At 54.4% G+C, this 21,219-nt stretch overlaps 1 protein-coding gene across 1 annotated transcript in view; it reads left to right on the top strand.

Annotated features, from left to right (window-relative positions):
* SLC43A1 (solute carrier family 43 member 1) overlaps positions 1-21,219 on the top strand; it is a 32,461-nt gene that overhangs the window by 6,358 nt on the left and 4,884 nt on the right. Inside the window, 11 exon segments of the mRNA XM_055547162.1 lie at positions 7,573-7,750; positions 7,862-7,917; positions 8,049-8,125; positions 11,386-11,478; positions 13,509-13,642; positions 14,992-15,167; positions 17,524-17,670; positions 17,763-17,798; positions 18,100-18,217; positions 19,249-19,390; positions 19,618-19,691. Of these exon segments, the coding sequence (XP_055403137.1) occupies positions 7,573-7,750; positions 7,862-7,917; positions 8,049-8,125; positions 11,386-11,478; positions 13,509-13,642; positions 14,992-15,167; positions 17,524-17,670; positions 17,763-17,798; positions 18,100-18,217; positions 19,249-19,390; positions 19,618-19,691 (1,231 nt within the window).

Genomic DNA, 21,219 nt, shown 5'->3' with positions numbered 1-21,219 from the left:
GTTGATACACACACACACATATATATAATTATTTTTCATTTTATTTTCCGTGATGGTTTATTACAGGATATTCAATATATAGTTCCCTGTGCTATACAGTAGGTCCTTGTTATTTATCTGTTTTGTAGATAATAGTTTGTAGCTGCTAATCCCATACTCTTAATTTATCCCTCTCCCCGCTCCCACATTCCCCTTTCGTAACCTTAAATTTGGTCTGGAGCATGAAAGGTTTTAATACTGGTCAAGTCCAAACTATCTTTTCTTTTGACATTTGTGCTTTGGTGTCATGTGTAAGAAACCATCGCCTCATCTAGGATCACCAAGATCCACAGCTGTGTTTTCTTCTAGGAGTTTTACAGTTTTAGCTGTCGCATTTAGATTTTTAATCCATTTGGACTTACTTTTTGTGGACGGTGTCAGGTAGCCATCGGTGTTTAGGGTTGCCCAGATGTGAGTGTGTGTTGGAGCCTGGTTCCTTGGGATCACTAGCGGTGACCAGAGTGAACCCTCCTTGTTTTAGAACTTTATGAACACTCTGATAAGCGGGAACAACAGGGCTCTCTTTCATTCAGAGGACTTCAGCCTCCAGACGTCTGGCTCCTGGGGGCTGCTGTACCTGCTGCTCTGCCCAGTGTACCTGCTTTCTGCTTCTTGAAGCTTCCCTCGACAGGGTCCCAAGAACACAGACTCAGGCCGGGACTCTGCGTCCCCACTGTGTGTGGGAGGAGGCAGACAGTGTGGCTTCCCGATCTGCTCTATGCCGCTTGGCTGACTGCAGCCAGTTACTCACCTTTCTTAATGTTGTTGTTGTTTTTGAATCGCTATGTCATGTCCCACTCTTTTGCGACCCTATGGACCGTAGCCCACCAGGCTCGTCTGTCCATGGGATTTCCCAGGCAAGAATCCTGGAGTGGGTTGCCCTTTCCTTCTCCAGGGGATCTTCCCAACCCAGGGACCGAATCCACATCTCCTGCCTTGGCAGGCAGATTCTTTACCACTGAGCCGCCCGGGAAGCCCACTAATATCTCCGTTACCCTGTATATAAAGTAGGACTGACAATCCCTGCCTCACGAGGCTGTTGGGAAAGTGAAATGAGAGCCAGCAAACAAATTTCAGACTCCAGGTGTGCATTCTTATTTTGTTCTGCGCCCAGCTCTCCCAGCATTTGCTGTGTGACCTTAGGCGAGTTCCTTAGCGTCTCTGGATCTCTATGTCTAAGTCTGTACCATGGAGTGGACAACCCTTATCCCTCTTGCTTCAGGGAAATGACATGAGGACCAGTGATGCCGTTTAACAGACATTGAGTTCATTATCGAGGCGCTTATTAGCATTGGCTTTGGGGTTTCCTGACCACCCCTTTCTTTCTTCTCAGCTTTGGTGGATGGCTCACCCACCCATAGGGGCATCGCAGCTAAAGAGGACTCTGTTACTCAGAAGGGAGGCAGAGGCGATTCAGTTGACGATACACAACTACATATGCCGCATAAATGCCACAATGGTGAAACAGCGGCCAGCGCTCACCGAGCACTGACTGTTTGCTAGTGAGGTCTTTAGAGATCGCACGATGTTGTGAGACCCTCACAACAGCTCTGCGTTTGTAGCAGAGCAAGCCGGAACTTCCCTGGTGGTCCAGTGGCTAAGACTCCGTGCTTCCAATGCAAGGAGTCTGGGTTTGACCCCTGGTTGGGGAACTAGATCTCAAATACTTCAATTAATGCTGCCACTAAATATCTTTTATGCCACAGCTAAGACCTGGCACAGCCAGATAAAATGGAGCCTGGAGGGCTATATATAGTCCACAGGGTCGCAAAGAGTTGGACATGACTGAGCACACAAGCACAAAGTAAATATTAAAAACAAAGAGGAGAAAGCTGAAGCTCAGAGATGGTAAGTAATTTGCCCCAGGTCACACAGCGAATAAATATGGAGCAGAGTGAGTGTTCAGCCTCATATCGGACCCCAGAACCTTTTCCCATGGCTTTTAGCTCAAGAGTCCTCCTGTGGGAGTCCTGTTACAGACAAGACGGCCAGCCAGAGCCCAGACCTGTGGGTGTTTGGGACTGTGGCTGTCAGCTGCAGGGTGGGGAATCTTGGGGCTGGGGGGAGGGGGTGAGGGTGAGGAAGGGCTCACAGACCCGGGAGACAAAGAAAATGGGGTCTTTCTGTGAGTACTGTGTGTGCAGCAGTCCCTGCAGCCCTCCTCTACAGTTGCAGCCACTGAACCCATTTCACAGATGGGATAACAGAGCCTCAGAGTTCCAGCCGCTCAGCTAGTGGAGCCAGAAACAATCATCCTGCTGTCCAGTGTTTCCCAGACCTCTCATCTGCAGTTCACCTGCATGATTTTACAATTCTGTGTGCCATAGGTACTATTATTTACTTCCTATTCCCTTTTAAATCAGTCCACTTAAAAAGCCTCATGAAAACAAACAAACAAAAAAGTTTTAAAAGCCTCATTTTCTTTTCCTTTGTTAAATTATTTTTTGTTGGAGTATATATAATTGCTTAACAAGGTTGTGTTAGTTTCCGATGCATAGCGAAGTGAATCAGCTATACGTAGTACTAAAAAGCCTCATTTTATTTATTTGTTTTTGGCCACGCTGCATGTGGGATCCTAGTTCTGCAACCAGGGATTGAACCCACACTCCCTGCATTGGAAAAGCAGAGTTGGCACCACTGGACCACCAGGGAAGCCCCCTAAAAAAGCCTCAGTTTAAAGTGTGATATTCTTGGAACCTTGGGTTTGATGTTACTCACAGATGCATGTCATACATATATATCTCTTTGCTGTTGTTCAGTTACCAAGTCGTGTCTGACTCTTTGTGACCTGGTAGACTGCCAGGGTCCTGTGTCCTTCACTATCTCCTAGAGCTTGTTCAAACTCATGTCCATTGAATCAGTGATGCCATCCAACCATGTCATCCTCTGTTGCCCTCTTCTCCTCCCGCCCTCAGTCTTTCCCAGCATCAGGGTCTTTTCTGATGAGTCGACTCTTGGCATCAGGTTGCCCGTCTGTCTTGGGTAGCCCTGCATGGCATGGCTCATAGCTTCACTGAGTTACACAAGCCCCTTTCCCAGGGCGAGGCTGTGACCCATGAAGGGATGTGTATTTCCATATGTGTACGTATGTACATGATTGTGTTTGATATACTTTCGAATAACTAACAACTGTGAAACCTGTACAGTTAACCCTTGAACAGCACAGGTTTGAACCGCTCAGGATTGTTTTCAGTAGTAAATCGTACAAGGTTGCACACTTCCTGGTGGGTTGAATCTGCAGCTGCAGAAACGCAGATACGGAGGGACCCCGAGTAGGTCGGGCTGACTCAATTACAGGCAGATTTTCTAACGCGAGGAGGACGGGTTAATGCCCCAACCCCCTGTGGCTCAAGGGTCAACTGTACCTCTAAACCCAACTTGAGTGTGCAGATGCCATGCATACCACGCCTGGGAAACACTGTTTTCTCTGACTTCAGAGCCCAACTCGGTCATTAACTTCCTGCATACGTTTCTCTCATCACACCTCATGCTTTGCTTGTCTATAAAATGGGAGAAATTAGATTTCAAAGACCTCTCCTGTTGTAACTGACACAGACAGAGGTCTAAGAGGTCTTTGCATCCTGGGCTGGCTCCCCTCTTGCTTCAGAAGTCTGGCTTAATCTAAAACAGTGGTATAAACAAACTCATTTACAAAACAGAAATAGAGTCATAGCTGTAGAAAACAAACTCACCATTACCAGGGAGAAAGGGTTGGCAGGGGGTAAATTGGGAGATTGGAATCAATTTATACACAATACTATAAATAAAATAGATAGCTATGGTACAGCACAGGGAACTCAACTCAATACTCTGTAATGACCTATATGGGAAAAGACTCTAAAAATAAAGAGTGGATATATGTATATGTATAGCTGATTCACTTTGTTATACAGCAGAAACTAACTCAATTATACTGCCATAAAAAATACATTATAAAAAAAAAAGGTCTGGCTTTATCCATCCAGCAACTAGCTCCTGTGAGTCAAACTCACAAGAGGCAGACCGACTGAAACCAGAGAAGTGAATACATTAATGGACGTTCAGTTATTTGCTGTCCTCTGGGCCAGAATTCTCCGCCCATGGAAGAACGCACGTCCTGCCCAGCGCTAGCGTTGGGTTCAGAAACTTACTAAGTTGCTCCGTTCGGGAGAGAGCAGCCCGGTGGAGCAACCAGGAAGTGGTGACTTTGGAGAAGGTCTTGAGCTGGAACTCGGCCTGCCTGTAAGAAGCTGTGTGGCTTGCTTTGTTTCTCAGAGCTTCACCATCTGTGGGGGTCACTGAACTCACTTCTTAGGGTTATGAAGATTAAATGATATACTATGTGGAAAAGCCTGGCACAATGTTGATTAGCTGAGAGCTAGTGAGAGAAAGTATCATTCGATTGTGAAAGACTCAGGAGCAGGGCCCATGTCTAATTCAGCGGCTGCAGACTCAGAGGCCCTGGCAGTTAATAACAGTTGGGCGTTAATATCCAGCAGGCGAATACAGCTACTAATAGTACATTAACTTTGTATGGTGGCGGATGGTAACTAGACATTGGCATGATCATTTTGCAGTATATATAAATGTCAAATTACTGTGTTGTACACGTGAAACTGATGTATTATGTGTCAAGTATACTTCAATGAAAACCATAATAATAACTAGGCCTATCGGGGCAGCTACAGGATGATGACTGGTGGAGAGCTAATAGGGAGGTGACTTAGAGAGGGCAGACCCTGACGAAAAGGAGTGGCCGCCACTCACCTCCAGCAGTGGCCAGATCTCTGACACGGTAAAGAAAAGCCAGACTTTGGGATTTTTAGATGATAACTCCTGATTTTAAGCTGGCACCCGTCCAGTGGTTAAGACGCCGCCACACCTCCAATGCAGGGGCGTCAGGCTCAGTGACTGGTCAGAGAGCTCGGTCCCACAGGTCGCCACTAAGATCCGGTGGTGCAGCTAGATGAATAAATAAACGGCCCCCAGTTAAACTTTGCAAGCCAAGCAAAACACCTGCAGGGCTCCTTGCTGGTCCCCTGTTCGCAGCCTCTGGTCTGAATCATCACTGCGTTTCTTCCTCTGTTACCTACTGTCAGATCATGGTGCTTTTGTGTAGTAGACGTCACCGAAGTGTGTGGAGGTGGAACGGACAGGTGCAGAGCAACCCAGTGGAGAAGTAAACAGTGGCAATGAGGATCACTAAATTGGGGGGCTAGCCTGAACCCCAGAGGGGCTTCCCAGCTGGTGCTGGTGGTGAAGAGCTGCCTGCCAGTGAAGGAGGCACAGAGAGGCGGGCTCAGCCCCAGGGCCAGGAGCATCCCCTGGGGAAGGGAATGGCAACCCACTCCAGTATTCTTGCCGGGAGAAGCCCATGAACAGAGGAGCCTGGGGGGCTACTGCCTGTGGGGTCACACAGAGTCAGACACAACTGAAGCAACTTAGCATGCACAGCACCTGTTACTCTTTACAAGAACCCCCCACATACCACCGAGTTCTGTTCTAAGAGCATGTTCTTAAGTCTATTTGTTAGTAGGTCCAAAAACTTAGCCTAGGTACCCAGCCAACACAGTCGGCTATGTAGTACTGTGTGTAATAGGTTTGTAATACTTTTCACACAAATAATACATTAAAAACAAACACAAAATAGAAAATGTTTTGAGTGTTTACAGTACAGGTGGCGTCAGTGGTAAAGAACCCGCCTGCCAAGGCAGGAGGCATGAGAGACGTGGGTTCGATCTCTGGGTCGGGAAGATCCCCTGGAGGAGGGCATGGCAGCCCACTCCAGTAGTCTTGTCTGGAAAATCCTGGCGGGCTACAGTCCATAGGGTTGCAAAGAGCTGAACACGGCTGGAAGTGACTTAGCACAGCACCGCGCTTGAAAAGTGCAGTGCTACAGAACAACAGCTGGCACACAGGGGCTGGCATCGAGTGAACGGGCAAGAAAAGCTACTGACTGGAGGAGGGAGAAAAGGTGGGAGACGGTGGAGCTGAAGGGTCGTCAGCAGTAGGAGACAGAGGGCAAGCTGCCAGGTCACTCACGCCTGACATTTACAGAACGCACGTTTGCAACCTGAGGTCCGTTTGTTGGGAACTTTCTGTTTGTCAGTGTCCACTTGATTATTATCTAGTACAAACCCCGTGAGAGCTGAGAGCTGTCTTATTCACTGTGGGGTCTCCAGCACATGGAGAAGAGGCTCCCAGATTGTGGACCACCATTGACCCCTTCATCAGCTGTTCCGGGAGCATCTTCTTGGGGCCAGGCTGAGTACAGAGCTCTTTGCACCCCTTCTCCAGCTGAATATCCTAAGGAGCCTGGGTTAGCCATTCTCCACTCCCTGTTTCAGGCAAGGGGCCCAAGCCTCAAAGAGAGGAAGTCACTTGCCCAAGGTTGCACAGCCAGTGGGGGGGGGGGTGGAATTCAGACCCTGGTCTGTCTGTCCTCCAGGAGCACCCTGACTTTGCCCTTGGCCATGATGCCTCGGTGAAAATAGGATGGAGGGGAGTCCCAGCCTCACAGTTCACTGAGCCTTGAATGAAGTGAAAACCTCCTCCTTCCCCCACCGTCAGCCTTTCTCTCTAACCTGTCACAGCTCCCAGGTGGTATCTTACCTGGGGGATGACTTCTGGAGGAGTCCTGTAGGGCAGTGCCATGCTCCAAATTCTGTATCTTGGTTTCCTTATCTGGAGAGTGGAGATAACTTAATTAGCTAACTGCTGGGACTGTCATAAGTTAATACAGTGACTGTTGAGAATATGCCTAGAACATGGTTAAATGCTCAACAAATATTAGCTCTTGGGGGACTTCCCCGGAGGTCCAGTGGCTAAGACTCTATGCTCCTACTGCAGGGGGGCCAGGTTCAATCCGAGGTCAGGGAACCCAGCGCAGCCAAATTAATTAATCTAAAAATAGGAGCTATTACTTTATCAGAATGCATTTATGGGGAAAGGAACCTCTAAGTTTTAAGGGAATTCTTGTTATATCATTCGAACGTCACTCACTGAAGCTGTCCCAGACTCACGGGTGCTTCCTGTTGCGGATCTACCACCCCTTAACCTTGGACACTGAGTGAATATTTCAGTGCAGTAAATACTTCGATGTGTGTTATCCTGTTCAAGCTAGTTGAGGCCTCAGGTTGGATGTGTGACCCACCCTGGGTCATATACTGCATGCATGCCTACTCGGTCGTGTCTGACTCTTTGCGACTGCATGGACTATAGCCCACCAGGCTCCTCTGTCCATTGAATTCTCCAGGCAAGAATATTGAAGCGGGTAGCCTGTCCCTACTCCAGGGGATCTTCCTGACCTAGAGATCAAACCCAGGTCTCCTTCATTGGCAGGCAGATTCTTTACCACTGAGCCACCAGGGAAGCCCAATACCTGTTGCTACCATTTATGGAGCCCCTTCCCCATCAGAGTAGGTATGATTCCAAAGTCCCCTGGTCAGCAGGCAAGCAGAGGCCCGGGCACTGGGGGGCCGGACCCCTGATCCCAGCACGTGCTCCTGGGATGGTTCCCGCGGTCACATGCTGCCTCTCCTCCCCCCTCCTCAGCTGAGAACACCACCAACACCACCCAGGATGAGCCGCATGGATGGCCCAGCTGCAACCAGCAGGAAGAGATGCTCAACCTGGGCTTCACCATTGGCTCCTTCTTGCTCAGCGCCACCACCCTGCCGCTGGGGTTCCTCATGGACCGCTTTGGCCCCCGGCCCATGCGGCTGATGGGCAGGTAAGGCGGTTGGGCTGTGGGGGAGCTGGAAGGGGCTGCGAGGGGCTGGAGGGTGGGATGGTGCTGCAGGGGGAGGGAGGCAACCGCTCCCCTTTCCCTGCTTCTCCATAGTGCCTGCTTCGCTGCATCCTGCTCCCTCATGGCCCTGGCCTCTTGGAACACCAAAGGTGAGATGTCTGACATCTTGTGCCCCCACAGGAAGAAAATGGGTGGGATGAAGGTGGATGGTGCCCCAGCTCCTGCTTTTAGCCTCCCCCAGCTCCCCAGAGGCCCTCATCCATCTCTCTCCCCTTCCCAGTTCTGTCTCCGCTGATATTCCTGGCACTGTCCATGAATAGTTTCAGTGGCATCTGCCTAACCTTCTCTTCACTCACAGTGAGTATGACAGGCCCTGACTTGGCAGCAAGGTACCCAGGAGTGGGGTGGGCGGTAAGGGTGAGCGAGGGTGAGGGTGGAGAGGGACGCAGATCAAAGACGTGTGTGTGTGTGTGTGTGTGTGTGTGTGTATCAGAGAAGGGTGGGTGTGAGGCTGTGTGTGTAGATGAGGCTGTCAGTGTGGATTCTGGGTGTGTGTGTATGTGTGTGTGTGTTTCCCAAGCCCATACATCTGTCGAACTCCATCCTAGGCACTGGGGCCATGGCACAGACAGAATTGATAACTTCCGCTTTCTGGAACTTTACGTTCAGGGGTTGGGGGAACAGACAACCCTAAAAACAAGTAAACTAATGCGTGCTGTCCTGAATGCTGGAAAGAATAAACCTGGGTGATGCGGAAGTAAGAGTGGCCCGCAGCTTGAGACCACGGGTGTGTGTTTGCCACATGGTGTACTACCGTGCGGTCCGTGGCAGGTTAATGTGTTCGTCGGTGTGTTAGACTGAACCACGCAAAACTGCCGAGGCTTGACGGTGCTTGACTTTCAAAGAGGGCCTTTTTGCCTGGCTCGGCCTCGTACGCGGTGCTTGGAGTGTGTCACTCTGAGTGTGTGTGTGTGTGTGTGTGAATGAGTGAGCAGAAGGGATGGAGGCTTATGGGTAGCCTCCGTGGTGCTGGGAGGGGCTGCAGACTGGGCTGCCCCGGGCTGTTTATCTTAGAGGAGAGCGCCTGACCGCCAGACTGGGTGTTCTGGCTGAATTTCACCGCACCCAGCAGCTGCCTTTAATTCCAGCCCAGGACATTTCACAACTCCCTGAGGAAGCGGGTCCCCTCCTCCCGCCGCACTACGCAGCCCCTCTTCCGCTCCATGCAGCTTGGCTCAGGGCCCCGAAACCCTCCTCTCCCCTGCCCTTGGGGCCTGACCTCGAACCCTTCCCGGGGGCCCAGGGGACGCCACGCCCCCGTCCCGCCGTTAGTAATCTCCAGCCAATGGTAGGGCCCGACTTCGGCCCCGCCCCCGCTCCGCTCCGCTGTTAGTAATTTTCCAGCCAATGGCAGGGCCGGGTCCGGTCACGCCCCCGCCCCGCCTTTAGTAATCTCCAGCCAATGGCAGGGCCGGGTTACAACCCCGGCCTCGGAGCTGGCTCGCCGGCGCGGATCCCGGCCGGAAGTCCAGTGCAGCGTCGGCTTAGCTAGGCCGGCCCAGGCCGTGTTGGGCGGAGATGGAGCTCGGACTCTGGTGGGAGGCGGGTGGGGAGGGCACGACTGCGGAGCGCCGCGGCGCGGGCCACTCGCCCGGCCCTGGCGCTTTCTCTAGCGTCCTTGGCAAGCGTGCCTTGCAGAGCCAGGCTGCCGGGGAAACCCCTGCCCGAGTAGGGTCATCCCGGCCCCGCCTCTGTTTCCCAGCCGTGTGGAGGTTGATGGAGATTGTGGATGTCTCTGTGTTTATTTCCCTTCCTCTCCAGAGCTGTTTCAGATCCGTTCTGAGCCTCACGTTTTCCCCTCTGCGGAGAGGATTTTAGCCCTGTGTGGCATCTAAGACTGTTCCAGCCGGGGGTTTCTGTGGACTGGCAGTGAGGAGTAGGGGTCGGGGTGGGGGATACCCGACTCTGCTTTCCCCTCCTTCCAGGTGCTCGGACTCTGGCTCAGGCCAGTAAACAGAAGACCAGTCGTTCTCCTTTTTTTTTTTTTTAACTATTATTTGCATTTATTTTTTGTGGCATTTATTCCCCAGGCCATAAGCTTTTGGCCTTTTTTTTCTTCAGTTTCTCCTCGGAAATTTTTTTCCTTCTGTGCAGCCTCCTCTTTCGTTTTAGGAACCATCTGTTCTTTTTCAGTAAGGATCTTCTCAGTGTGGCAAGGAGAGCTCGTGTATGGGTTGATCCCACCATGAGCTCTGTAAGTCCTTTGCTACATCCTTGGGGCTTTGTTCACCTGAATGTGCTCAGTGACCAGAAAATCTACACCTAAGCCCTGCAGTTCAGCATTACTCTCTGTATTTTTGAGCACGTGCAGTAAAAAATCAGCACTCTTGTGGGGCCACCGACCCCGAATCCAGCCCCACCGTTTGTCCCATGGACATCTACCAACTCCACCACTGTAACGACAGAATGGCACACATTGCTTCTTTAAAGTGACATCCTTCAGATACTTGGGGGTTTTTCAGATGTGCATACCCTTAATGGCCTGAGCAGTTTCATGAGTGTTCTTAAAGTGAATTGCAGATCTGAACTTCCTGATTTGCATGATTTTGTGGGGTTTTCTGGGTCAAGAGAATAGCGCACCATTTTTAGAGGTCACCTCAGGCTGCTTACTAGAAAAAGCATGACCAGTTCTCTACCGGTGGGAATTCTGGGCTTGCTTGGCGTGTCAGAGCTTCCTCTTCTGGACACAGGCCTGGCCCTGGCCCTGGCCCTATCCCCTCCCTTACTCCCATCCTCCACTCCCAAGCCCTCCTGTTACCTGTCCTGGCTCAGTTGAAACCATGGACTGTGGCCTTTGGGGCTACTGAGAAGGTTAAAAGGCACCATCCTGGTAGTCACAACCTTGGGGTCTGGGATAGAGCTTGTATGGCCAGAACTGGGGAGAAAGTCACTAATGAGCTCTGTGAACTTAAGTACATTTCTTTCCCTTTCTGAGTCCCAGTGCTCAGCTATCAAAGGAGTTGCTCTAGATTGGTATTTCTTAAATACCTAACCATGGCTTATTAAGAGGCAAGTCATGATTAAGGGACTCCATAAGTACCTAACTTGGAAAACCCTGGGGTTAAACAGAATTTCTCTTTGCAGGCACTTCTGTGTGTGTGTGTGTGGGGGGGGGGTGGTGGTGGCAGAGGAGGGCTTCCCAGGTGGCTCAGTGGTAAAGAACCTGCCTGTCAATGCAGGAGACACAGGCGACACGGGTTTGATCCCTGAGTCGGGAAGATTCCCTGGAGGAGGGCATGGTAACTCGCTTCAGTATTCTTGCTTGGAGAGTCCCAAGAACAGAGGAGCCTGCTGGGCTGCAGTCCATAGGATCGCAAACAGTCAGACGCGACTGAGTGGCTTAGCACACATGCTGTGTGTGGGAGGGGGTGACAGCAGTTTCCCTCATTGATTTTGCCTTAGAACTTTTCTGTTGTGACTCTGGGGCACATGTTCCTGGAGCTCGCTTTGAGGACTGCTGGGATTAGAGGCTTCCAAGCTTTTCCAAGCAGGGCAAGGGGAGCCCTGGGCAGGTATCAGGGTCTCCCCTGCTCACGAGCACCCATCTCCTCTCTCAGCTGCCCAACATGTTTGGGAGCCTGCGCTCCACGTTCATGGCCCTCATGATCGGCTCCTACGCCTCTTCTGCCATCACGTACCCAGGAATCAAGGTATGAGGCTGCTCAGGGAGTGGGTGGAGGTCCGTGAGGTTGCTTGGTCTTCTTTCTGCCTTGAGACAAGAACTGGGTGCTTGGTGGCTGGTACGTCTGGTGACCCATCTCCTGCCAGGCGGAGGTCAGCTCACGCCTCCACAGGGACAAGCCCCGGGGCGTTGTAGGAAGAGCCCGGTGCTGCTGCAGACCAGCGGGTCTCTGTTATCCTTTTCTTTCCCGTCATCTGAGTCCAGGCCTTCATGCTGCCTCCCAGGCCAGTGCTTTCTCAGCCAGTCTCCTTGCCTCCAGTGTTTTCCTTCTCTGAGCGATCATCTGCATGATTTCCAGAATGATCTTAGATGGAGAACTAGCTCACCCACCTGCTCTCTCACCTGCGGAATCAAAAACAACCCCTTTACATGCCTTCCAGGCCCTGGGCTCTTGGACGTCACCCCACTTTTCATGTCACATCTCCTTTTCCTGTCCTGGAGAGGCTGGGCGATTTGGGTCCTGAGGTCGCCAAGCTAGTCCAGGCGAGGCCAGCTGCAAGACAGGTCCACCTAGAGCCAGAAGGCCTGCGTTCTCACTCTGGGCAAACCTGGGGCCTCCTTCCTGCCTCTGATGTCAAATGACCTTCTCAGCTGGGCCAAAGCATGCTCTTTAGAGTCTGCTCTGGGGAGTTAATTTATTATAGTAAGTCCCCTGCAAAGGAGTGAGTTCCATTCTAAGAACATGTGTGTAAGTCCTGTTTGTTTGCAAGGCCAAAAAAGTTAGCCTCCATACCCAACTAATACAATCGGCTGTATGTGAAATAGGACTGACACTATTTGTATTGTAGTGTAACAGGTGTGTAATAGGTCTATGATACTTCTCACATAAATAACACATTAAAAAACAAGCAAACACAAAAAAGAAAGAACACCACTTTTAATCTTATAGTGGAGTAGCTGGAAAAGCACCATAGGACAGGGCAGTAGCTGGTACACAGGGACTGGCATCACGTGAACAGGCAAGATACCATGGTTGGATGGCATCACCGACTCAATGGACTTGAGTTTGAGTAAACTCTGGGAGTTGGTGATGGACAGGGAGGCCTGGTGTGCTGCAGTCCATGGGGTCGCAAAGAGTCTGACACCACTGAGCACCTTCACTTTTTGCTCAGCCTCCGTCTCAGTGGTGGTGCAGTCCGCACTGATGGGGTGGCTGACAGTTGTTCAGGCAGGACCAGGCCTGGAAGGGGGGAGGTCTCCCTTCCCTCCACTAAGGCAGAGCGATTTGAGGAACCAGACCCTTGGGGTGTGGCCCTTTGAAGCTCTGTCCTGCTCCCGGGAAGAAAAGAGCCCTGAAGCTGGAGCCCAGGAGGAGCGGTTTTCCCTGGCAGAGCCGGAGCTCAGAGCAGGGACCTGGGACCAGTTCAGACAGTGGTCCTCCCGGGCAGAGGGTGGCAGGCAGGACAGCTCCGCCCACCCAGCTGCCTCACCCGCGGGGCTGACCCATGGGCACAGAATTGGTCAGGACAGAGCCTGCTGGCCCTGAGGCTGCACAGCATCCTGCCTCCCGGGTCGCCACACCTGTGAGAGCTGAGCTAAGACTTCTCCGGTGGAGGTTTTGTCTTTCCCCCAGGGAGGGCGGCAGGAAGGGGCAGGACAAACATGACTGGGAGCTTCCACCCTATTCTCTTGTCCATGAAAATGAAACGTGTGTGAAAACGAGCACGTGTGTGGAGTCAAAGGCAACACTGGTGTATCTTCTTAAGATAAAAATTGAGATTCCAAAGACGCGTTGAGCTTGTGGCCAGCCTCTTCGGCATCTGCTGGGAATCACGTCACTCTTGGGAGGGATAGGGATGAAAAAGGGAGAGGGCGGTGGGACTTCTAGATCCGGTCTTAGCGTCTGCCCTTGGTGTTTTCATCTGAGAGTTGGGCACATGGGGTGGGCTCGAAAAGACCTTCCCGGAGGCCTCTGGGGCCTGGGTTACGGCTCTGGCTGGAGGGGGTGGGCCTGGGGCCCGGCAGCTTCTGCCACGGGCCTCCCTGCTCCCCCCACAGCTGATCTACAATGCCGGTGTGTCCTTCATGGCCATTATGTTCGCCTGGTCGGGCCTGGCCTGCCTCATCTTTCTGAACTGCGCCTTCAACTGGCCCAGGGAAGCCTTTCCCTCCCCCGAGGAAGTCAACTACAAGTGAGCAACTGTGGCGGTAGGGGGAGGGGGAGATGGGAGGAGACCCCGCCTGCAGACCTGGAAGCCGGGTGTGGTGACGTGATGCTAGAAGCAGCTCAGGAGTCAGGGAAACCGAGCTCTGCGGACTACCTGAGCTTTCCGAGCTCTGCTTTCTCACCTGAACCTCGGGCCAATCTGACCCCCTGCAGGTGTTCTGCATGGCTGGGGCATGATGCTGGCAGCCGGACGTGGGGAGTGCTATCCTTCTGTCCAGGCTGGAGGATGGGGTCAGAGTGGCAGGGATGCTTGCCACAGTGCCACATGCCACGGGGACCCAGAAAAGGGGTCTGCAAAGGAATGATGTCCCACCCCTTGTGGGGCAACCTGAAGGTCAACTTATACACACACACACACCCCGCCCCATCTGTTCACACACACACACACACACCTCGCCCTGTCAGTTCACACACACAAACACCGCCCCTGTCAGTTCCCCAGGGCACTGGGGTGATGCTCCGCGGCCAAGCACCTCGGGCGCCAGTCAAATAGCTGATACTGATCGAGCGCCCTCTGTGTGCCAGGCCCTGCGCCCAGTGGTCATTCTCAGACTCAGGACGTGGGTTCTGATATTAACTCCATTCCTAACAGGCGCAGGGGCACACAGCACTTTCCTGGAGTCACACCATTGGAGCGGGGCGGGGGTGGGGGCCGCACGGTGACTCTAAGGTTGGGATCAGGACTCCAGAACCTGGGACTCCCCTGGATTCCATGCCTTCATTTCCAAGGGCCTGAGTTCAATCCTTGGTCATAGAACCAAGATCCCACAAGCTGCATGGTGCAGCCAAAAGGAAGAAAGAACTTCAGAGCCTGAGTTCTTCTTTTAAAAAAATGTGTTTATTGAAGTATAGTTGATTTACAATGTTGTGTTGGTTTCAGGTGTACAGCAGGGTAATTCAGATACACATCTATTCTTTTTCTGATGCTCTTCCCTGCTAGGTTGTTATAAAATGTTGGGTCTGTTTTCCTGTACTAGGCAGTGGGTCTCTGCTGGTTCTCTGTTTTATGTTGAGGTAGAGCAGTGTGTATATGTGAATCCCAGACTCGTAATCTATCCTTCCCTCTGCCCGGTCCCTCGCCAGAATCTGGGTCCTTAGGGCGGCCTCCAAGGCAACAGCCTAAGTGGAAAGCGGCTTCATCCACCCTTCACTTAGCGGGTGCTGAGCCGCGCAAACAGAAGCCCCGCGCTGCAGAGCACGTCAGTGCTGGGTGCAGGGGACTTGCACCCCCAGGACAGCAGCCGCCAGAGGCAGGATGCGGAGGTAGGGCTCCGTGGGGCTGCTTCCCACGAGCTGCTGCCCGGCTCCCGGCAGGGAGAAGACCAAGCTCAGAGAGCTGGCCCTGGACCACAGGGTGACCGGGGACCGATTCTACTCCTACGTCAGCACGGTGGGCCAGCGGCTGAGCCAGAAGGCCCCCAGCCTGGAGGAGGGGGTCCTCTTTATCTCATCCCAGGACGTGCGCGGCGGCGCAGAGAGCTCTGTTGAGAGTGAGTCTCCGGTCCCGGGCTGGCCTCGGCGGGTGGAGAGGCCGGGGCCTCACGGGGAGTGAGCACCCTTGCTTGGGTGCTCATTTTCCGTCCTGAGTTCTCACAACACCCGTTTCCCCCGCCCCCCCCCCCCCCCCCGCTCCGCCTCCCTCGCCGGACAGGTGGGCCCGCCTCCCGTTTCTAGAACGGGGGCAAAGTCGAAGCTCAGAGAACTCTAGGATGCTCGGGTTCATGGGTCCTCGGCCGGGCCGCTTCCGGAATCGGGCAGGTCCCTTCCAGGCCTGTGGGAGAGCGGGTTTCTTTCCGCTGGGCTCCCTGCAACCTCCAAGCCTCTTGGGTCAGAAGTCCCCCGCGGAACCTTCCACCAGGTTGGGTCCGCGCGCCCCGGTTGGTTGGCGCCCCTGCTGGCCGCGTCGGGGAGCTGCGCCTGCCTCCCACCCGGCCGCTTGGCGGGGCGTCAGCCGGGAGGTGCGGGGAAGACGGATGGGAGTCCCGAGATGGGGGTTTGAGTCCCACTCCTCGGTTCCGGGCCACGTGACTTGGGTGGGTCGCTTAACCCCACTTCCCTGTCCCTTAAGCTAGCACTAAGAACATCCTGATGCTGGGAATGATTGAAGGCGGGAGGAGAAGGGGACGGCAGAGCATGAGATGGTTGGATGGCATCACCGACTCAATGGACATGAGTTTGAGTAAACTACGGGAGTTAGTGATGGATAGGGAGGCCTGGCGAGCTGTAGTCCACGGGGTCGCAAAGTCGGACACGACTGAGCGACTGAACTGAACTGAGAACACCCACCTCACAGGGAAGTTAGTTGGGAGGATTGAATGAAGGGAGGAACATGAGCTCTCTGTAAACTGAGGCATGCTGTGAGGTTCTGAGGTGGTCCCCACGATGGGTCCCCCAGGCAGAGCTGTTACGGGCTTGAGCTGAGTCCGTCTGACCTGCAGCTCCCAGCCCTGGAACCTTGGGCAGGTCACTGGCTGTTCTGAGCTGCAGTTCCCCATCTGTCGGATGTGTGGCACACTGGGCTGTAGTACAGAAGCTGCCTGTAGTGCGGGAGACCTGGGTTCCATCCCTGGGTCTAGATGATCCCCTGGAAAAGGGATAGGCTACCCACTCCAATATTCTTGGGCTTCCCTGGTGGCTCAGACAGTAAAGAATCCACCTGCAATGCGGGAGACCTGGGTTCACTCTCTGGGTTGGAAAGATCCGCTGGAGGAGGGCAAGGCAACCTACTCCAGTATTCTTGCCTGGAGAATCCCACGGACAGGAGCCTGGTGGGATATAGTCTGTGGGGTTGCAAAGAGTTGGACACGACTGAGCGACTAAGCACAGCACAGTTTCATAACATGGGATGATGCATGTCAGGTGTGTAGCACACGGCAAGTGCCTAGTAAATAGTAGCCAGAGTTATTACCAGGCGGAGAAGGCAATGGCACCCCACTCCAGTACTCTTGCCTGGAAAATCCCATGGATGGAGGAGCCTGGTAGGCTGTGGTCCGTGGGGTCGCAAAGAGTCAGACACGACTGAGTGACTTCACTTTCACTTTTCACTTTCATGCATTGGAGAAGGAAATGGCAACCCACTCCAGTGTTCTTGCCTGGAGAATCCCAGGGATGCGGGAGCCTGGTTGGCTGCCGTCTCTGGGGTCGCACAGAGTCGGACATGACTGAAGCGACTTAGCAGCAGCAGCAGCAAGCCTAGGGTACACACCTGGAGGTCACCTGAGAATGTTCTGGTGAGGGAATTCCCTGGTGGTCCAGTGGTTAGGCGGAGAAGGCAATGGCACCCCACTCCAGTACTCTTGCCTGGAAAACCCCATGGACGAAGGAGCCTGGTGGGCTGCAGTCCATGGGATCGCTAAGAGTCGGACACGACTGAGCGACTTCACTTTCACTTTTCACTTTCATGCATTGGAGAAGGAAATGGCAACCCACTCCAGTGTTCTTGCCTGGAGAATCCCAGGGACGGGGCAGCCTGGTGGGCCGCCGTCTGTGGGGTCGCACAGAGTCGGACATGACTAAAGCGACTTAGCAGCAGCAGCAGCAAGCCTAGGATACACACCTGGAGGTCACCTGAGAATGTTCTGGTGAGGGAATTCCCTAGTGGTCCAGTGGTTAGGTCTTGGGCTCAAACCCTGGTCAGAGAGCTGAGATCCCACAAGCCACGCAGCGTGGACAGGAAAAAAAAAGTCTCCTAGTGAGATAGTTACAGAGCTGGGCGACTCGGAGGCCAGAGAGGCTGAAGCAGCCCCTCTCCGAGGTCCCTGCGGCAGTGCCCACCAGAACGGCACCCCCTGGGATGCGGCACACTGGAGCCCCGGGGCTCAGGGGCGCCCCCCACTATCCCCCCAGAGTCTGTGCCCCTGCGCAGGAGCCTCTGCTCCCCCATTTTCCTGTGGAGCCTCCTCACCATGGGCATGACCCAGCTGCGCATCATCTTCTACATGGCCGCCATGAACAAGATGCTGGAGTACGTGGTGACGGGCGGCCAGGAGCATGGTGAGGTGCTGCTGAGCCCCCAGGGGCTGGAGGTGTGGGGGGCACGCTGGCTGAGCTCCCCTCACCCTGGCTTCTGCCCCCCCCCCCAACAGAGACGGACGACCTGAAGCAGAGGGCCACAGAGACAGGTAGGAGGACAAAAGCTTGGGCCTGGACCCTTACCCTCCCTGTCGCTGGGTGACCCATCCTTGGGTCATGTGGCCTGGCTGTGTGGGGGATCTGAGAATTTTGGGGTCAGAGGGGGAGATCTTGGCATTCCCCTGCCTCTGCTGGAGGTGGGTGACAGTACCCACTGGGCTGCCTGGCCGTGTGGGGGATCTGAGAATCTGGGGGTCAGAGGGGGAGATCTTGGCATCCGCCCTCTGTGAGGCTGGGCTGCCGGCTCCCCGCCTGCCAGCCCCTGACCCCGCTCCCCTCCCGCCCGCCCAGTGGAGTTCTACTCCTCTGTCTTTGGGGCCTTGCAGCTGTTGTGCCTTCTCACCTGCCCTCTCATCGGCTACGTCATGGACTGGCGGATCAAGGACTGTGTGGACGCCCCCACTCCCAGGTGACCTGCCCTGGGGTGGGGACGGCTCTGTGCTTTCACACCCAGTGTCTTATTCCATTCTCCCGAGGACCCTGGGAGAGGAGAAGCCCGTGCATTTTACAGATGAGGAAACTGAGACCAGGAGGGGATGTGGCTGCCTTGAAATGAGCATAGCTGGCAGTAAACGCTGCCTGTGCACCAGGCACCTGCACTGTCCTATTTAATCTTGCGCTGGCTCCCTGAGCTAGGTACACATATTATTACGCTCGCTTCACAGAGCAGCCAAGATGCAGAAAGGTTCAGGAACTTACCCAAGATCGTGCAGCTTTTAGTAGGAGGTTCCAGAACCTTTGTCATGATGAGCACACTCTGGAGCCTTCTTAAGGTTAGGAAGAGATAGATCCGGTGTATTAGATATCTACTGCTGTGTAACAAAGTACTCTCAAACTTTGCATCTTTAAACAATATTTATTATCTCATCGTTTCTGAGAGACAAGAGTCTGGGAATGACTTAGCTGGGTGGTTTTGGCTCAGAGTCTTTTTGAGTCTGTTCAGACTGGTGTAACAAAATAGCAGACAAAGTAGCTTGGGGTCGGTGGAAATTTATTTCTTATAGTTCTGGAGGCTGGAAGTGCAAGAGCAGGGTGCCAGCATGGGTGGTGAGGGCCTTCTTCAAGGCGGCATATTTCTCATATTCATCCCATAGAATTTGTGGCTCAGATGGTAAAGAGTCCACCTGCAAAGCCGGGGACCTGGGTTCGATCCCTGGTGAGAAAGATCCCCTGGAGGAGGGCATGGCAACCCACTCCAGTATTCTTGCCTGGAGAATCCCATGGGCAGAGGAGCCTGGCGGGGTACAGTCCAAGGGGTCCCAGAGAGTCAGACAGGACTGAGCACGCAGGCACGCACGCACGCACACCAGATGGTGCTGGAGGAGCCATGCTTTGAGAAGCACGTGGCTGGAAGAGAGACTTTCTCCCTTTCCTGGTGCCCTGAAATGGGAGGGCGGGCCGCTGAGGAAGTTGGGGCCAGTGACCGCCTGTCCTGCGCAGGGACGGGGCGGCCACCAAGTCCGTCAGACCACCTTACCGCGAGATCCAGAAGCTCACCAACGCCATCAACGCCTTCACCCTGACCAACCTGCTGCTCGTGGGTTTCGGCATCACCTGCCTCATCAACAACCTACACCTCCAGGTACCAACTTCCACGTGCCCCACGCTCCCTGCCTCACGGTGGTCTCCCCAGCACCAGCCTCCGGCGGCGGGGTCTGGGTCTGCTTGCCTGGTTCTCCAGGAGGTGTCTCCGGGAGGTCGGATGGGCGAGGAGACCGCCCCGTGGGCTCTGTCCCCTTCCCCGCCTTTCCGCACCCCCGCTCCGCCCCCACCGCCCTTCACCTCTGCCCTCTCTCCTTTCCGTTTCAGTTTATGACCTTCGTCCTGCACACCTTGGTGCGGGGCTTCTTCCACTCGGCCTGCGGAGGCCTCTACGCCGCTTGGTGAGTCAGCGGGGGCGGATGGCCATCCCAAGGGCTCCCCTTGGCGCACCCCTCCCCAGCCTCCCTCCCTGGAATGCTGGCGTCTGTGGCGCTCCATGGTAAAGATCCTGCCTGCCAATGCTGGAGATGTCAGAGATGCGGGTTCCATCCCTGGGTGGGGAAGATCCTCCAGAAGCGGGCATGGCACCCCCCTCCAGTATTCTTGGGCTTCCCTGGTTTCTCAGTTGGTAAAGAATCCATCTGCAATGCAGGAGACCTGGGTTCAATCCCTGGATGGGGAAGATCCCCTGGAGGAGGGCATGGCAACCCCCTCCAGTAGTCGAGCCTGGAGAATCCCATGGACAGAGGAGCCTGGGGACTCCTGTGGTTCACAGGGTTACAAAGAGTCAGACACAACTGAGTGATGCAGCAGCAGCTGCAGGGTGGGTGAGGATCTGGAGGTGGCCCAGCTCACTGCCCTGTCCCAGCTCCCTAGTGATGGGGAGCTCCCTGCCTCAAAGGCAGCCCTCTTGGGACGACTCCGCCGTCAGAGCGTCCTCCCTTAGGGGCAGCTGACATCCTTGGTTTGACCCTGCATCTCCCTCCACAACGCCAGCTCCCCTTCCCGGAGTGGCCCGTCTGCCCCCGTCAGCCCTGCTGGAATCTCCAGACTGCAGTCTCTTTGCCTCATAACGTCCCTGCTTCATGTGGGGCGACCCCCCCCTCCCCTGGCACCCCATTCCCCTTCCTCTGTGGCTTCTGGTTTCCATGCCGAGTGTCTCTGCTGTACGTGTGATGGGGAAAGAGGGCTGACAACACTGTAACGGCTGTGGAGCGCTTACTCTGCGGTGGGTGCAGGGTGAGATGCTGACCCCCCTCCCTTATCCAGACCTCGGGGCGGCTGCACCTGGGCCGGGGGTCACCCTGGATTCCACATGCTCATTGCTCACAGCCCAGGTCATGCTCCACGCTCCGCAGACGCCAAGCGTGGCCCATCTTGGCATCCCTTGGCAATGGCATGCCCGTCCTGGATCGTGGCTGCCGCTGCCTCCCAGCAGCCTCCCCCAGTCCGCCCTTGCCTCCCCCAGTAGGTATTTCTAACGCAGGAGCTGTCCCGTTAGGCCATGCGTCTCTTCCCATCTCTCCACAGCTGCCTCTCTTGTCTCATGTAGAGAAAAAGCCAAAGGCTCTGTTATGGCTCAAAACGTCCTGCTGGGGGACGTCCCTGGGTGTCCAGTGGTTAAGAATCTGCCTTGCAGTGCAGGGGATGTGCATTCGATCCCGGGGCAGGGAACTGAGATCCCAGAAGCTGTGGAGCAGCTCAGCCCCCGTCACGACTGGAGGGGCCGTGTGCCACAGTGAGGCACGCAGCCAAGATCCCGCGAACCGCGACCGAGACCCGCTGTAGCCAAATAGATAAATATATTAACATAAATGAAGAGGCCCCGCAGGGTCTGGCCCCCGGGGACCTCTCCCTTCCCTCCCCGCTGCGCTCACCCCCGTCTCCCGCTGCTGCAGAAACCTCGTGCGCCCCTTCCCAGCACCCCTC

This window comes from Bubalus kerabau, chromosome 15 (genome assembly GCF_029407905.1).
Source record: "Bubalus kerabau isolate K-KA32 ecotype Philippines breed swamp buffalo chromosome 15, PCC_UOA_SB_1v2, whole genome shotgun sequence".
NCBI classification, from domain to species: domain Eukaryota; kingdom Metazoa; phylum Chordata; class Mammalia; order Artiodactyla; family Bovidae; genus Bubalus; species Bubalus kerabau.
This window is presented reverse-complemented; position numbering and strand designations above follow the sequence as displayed.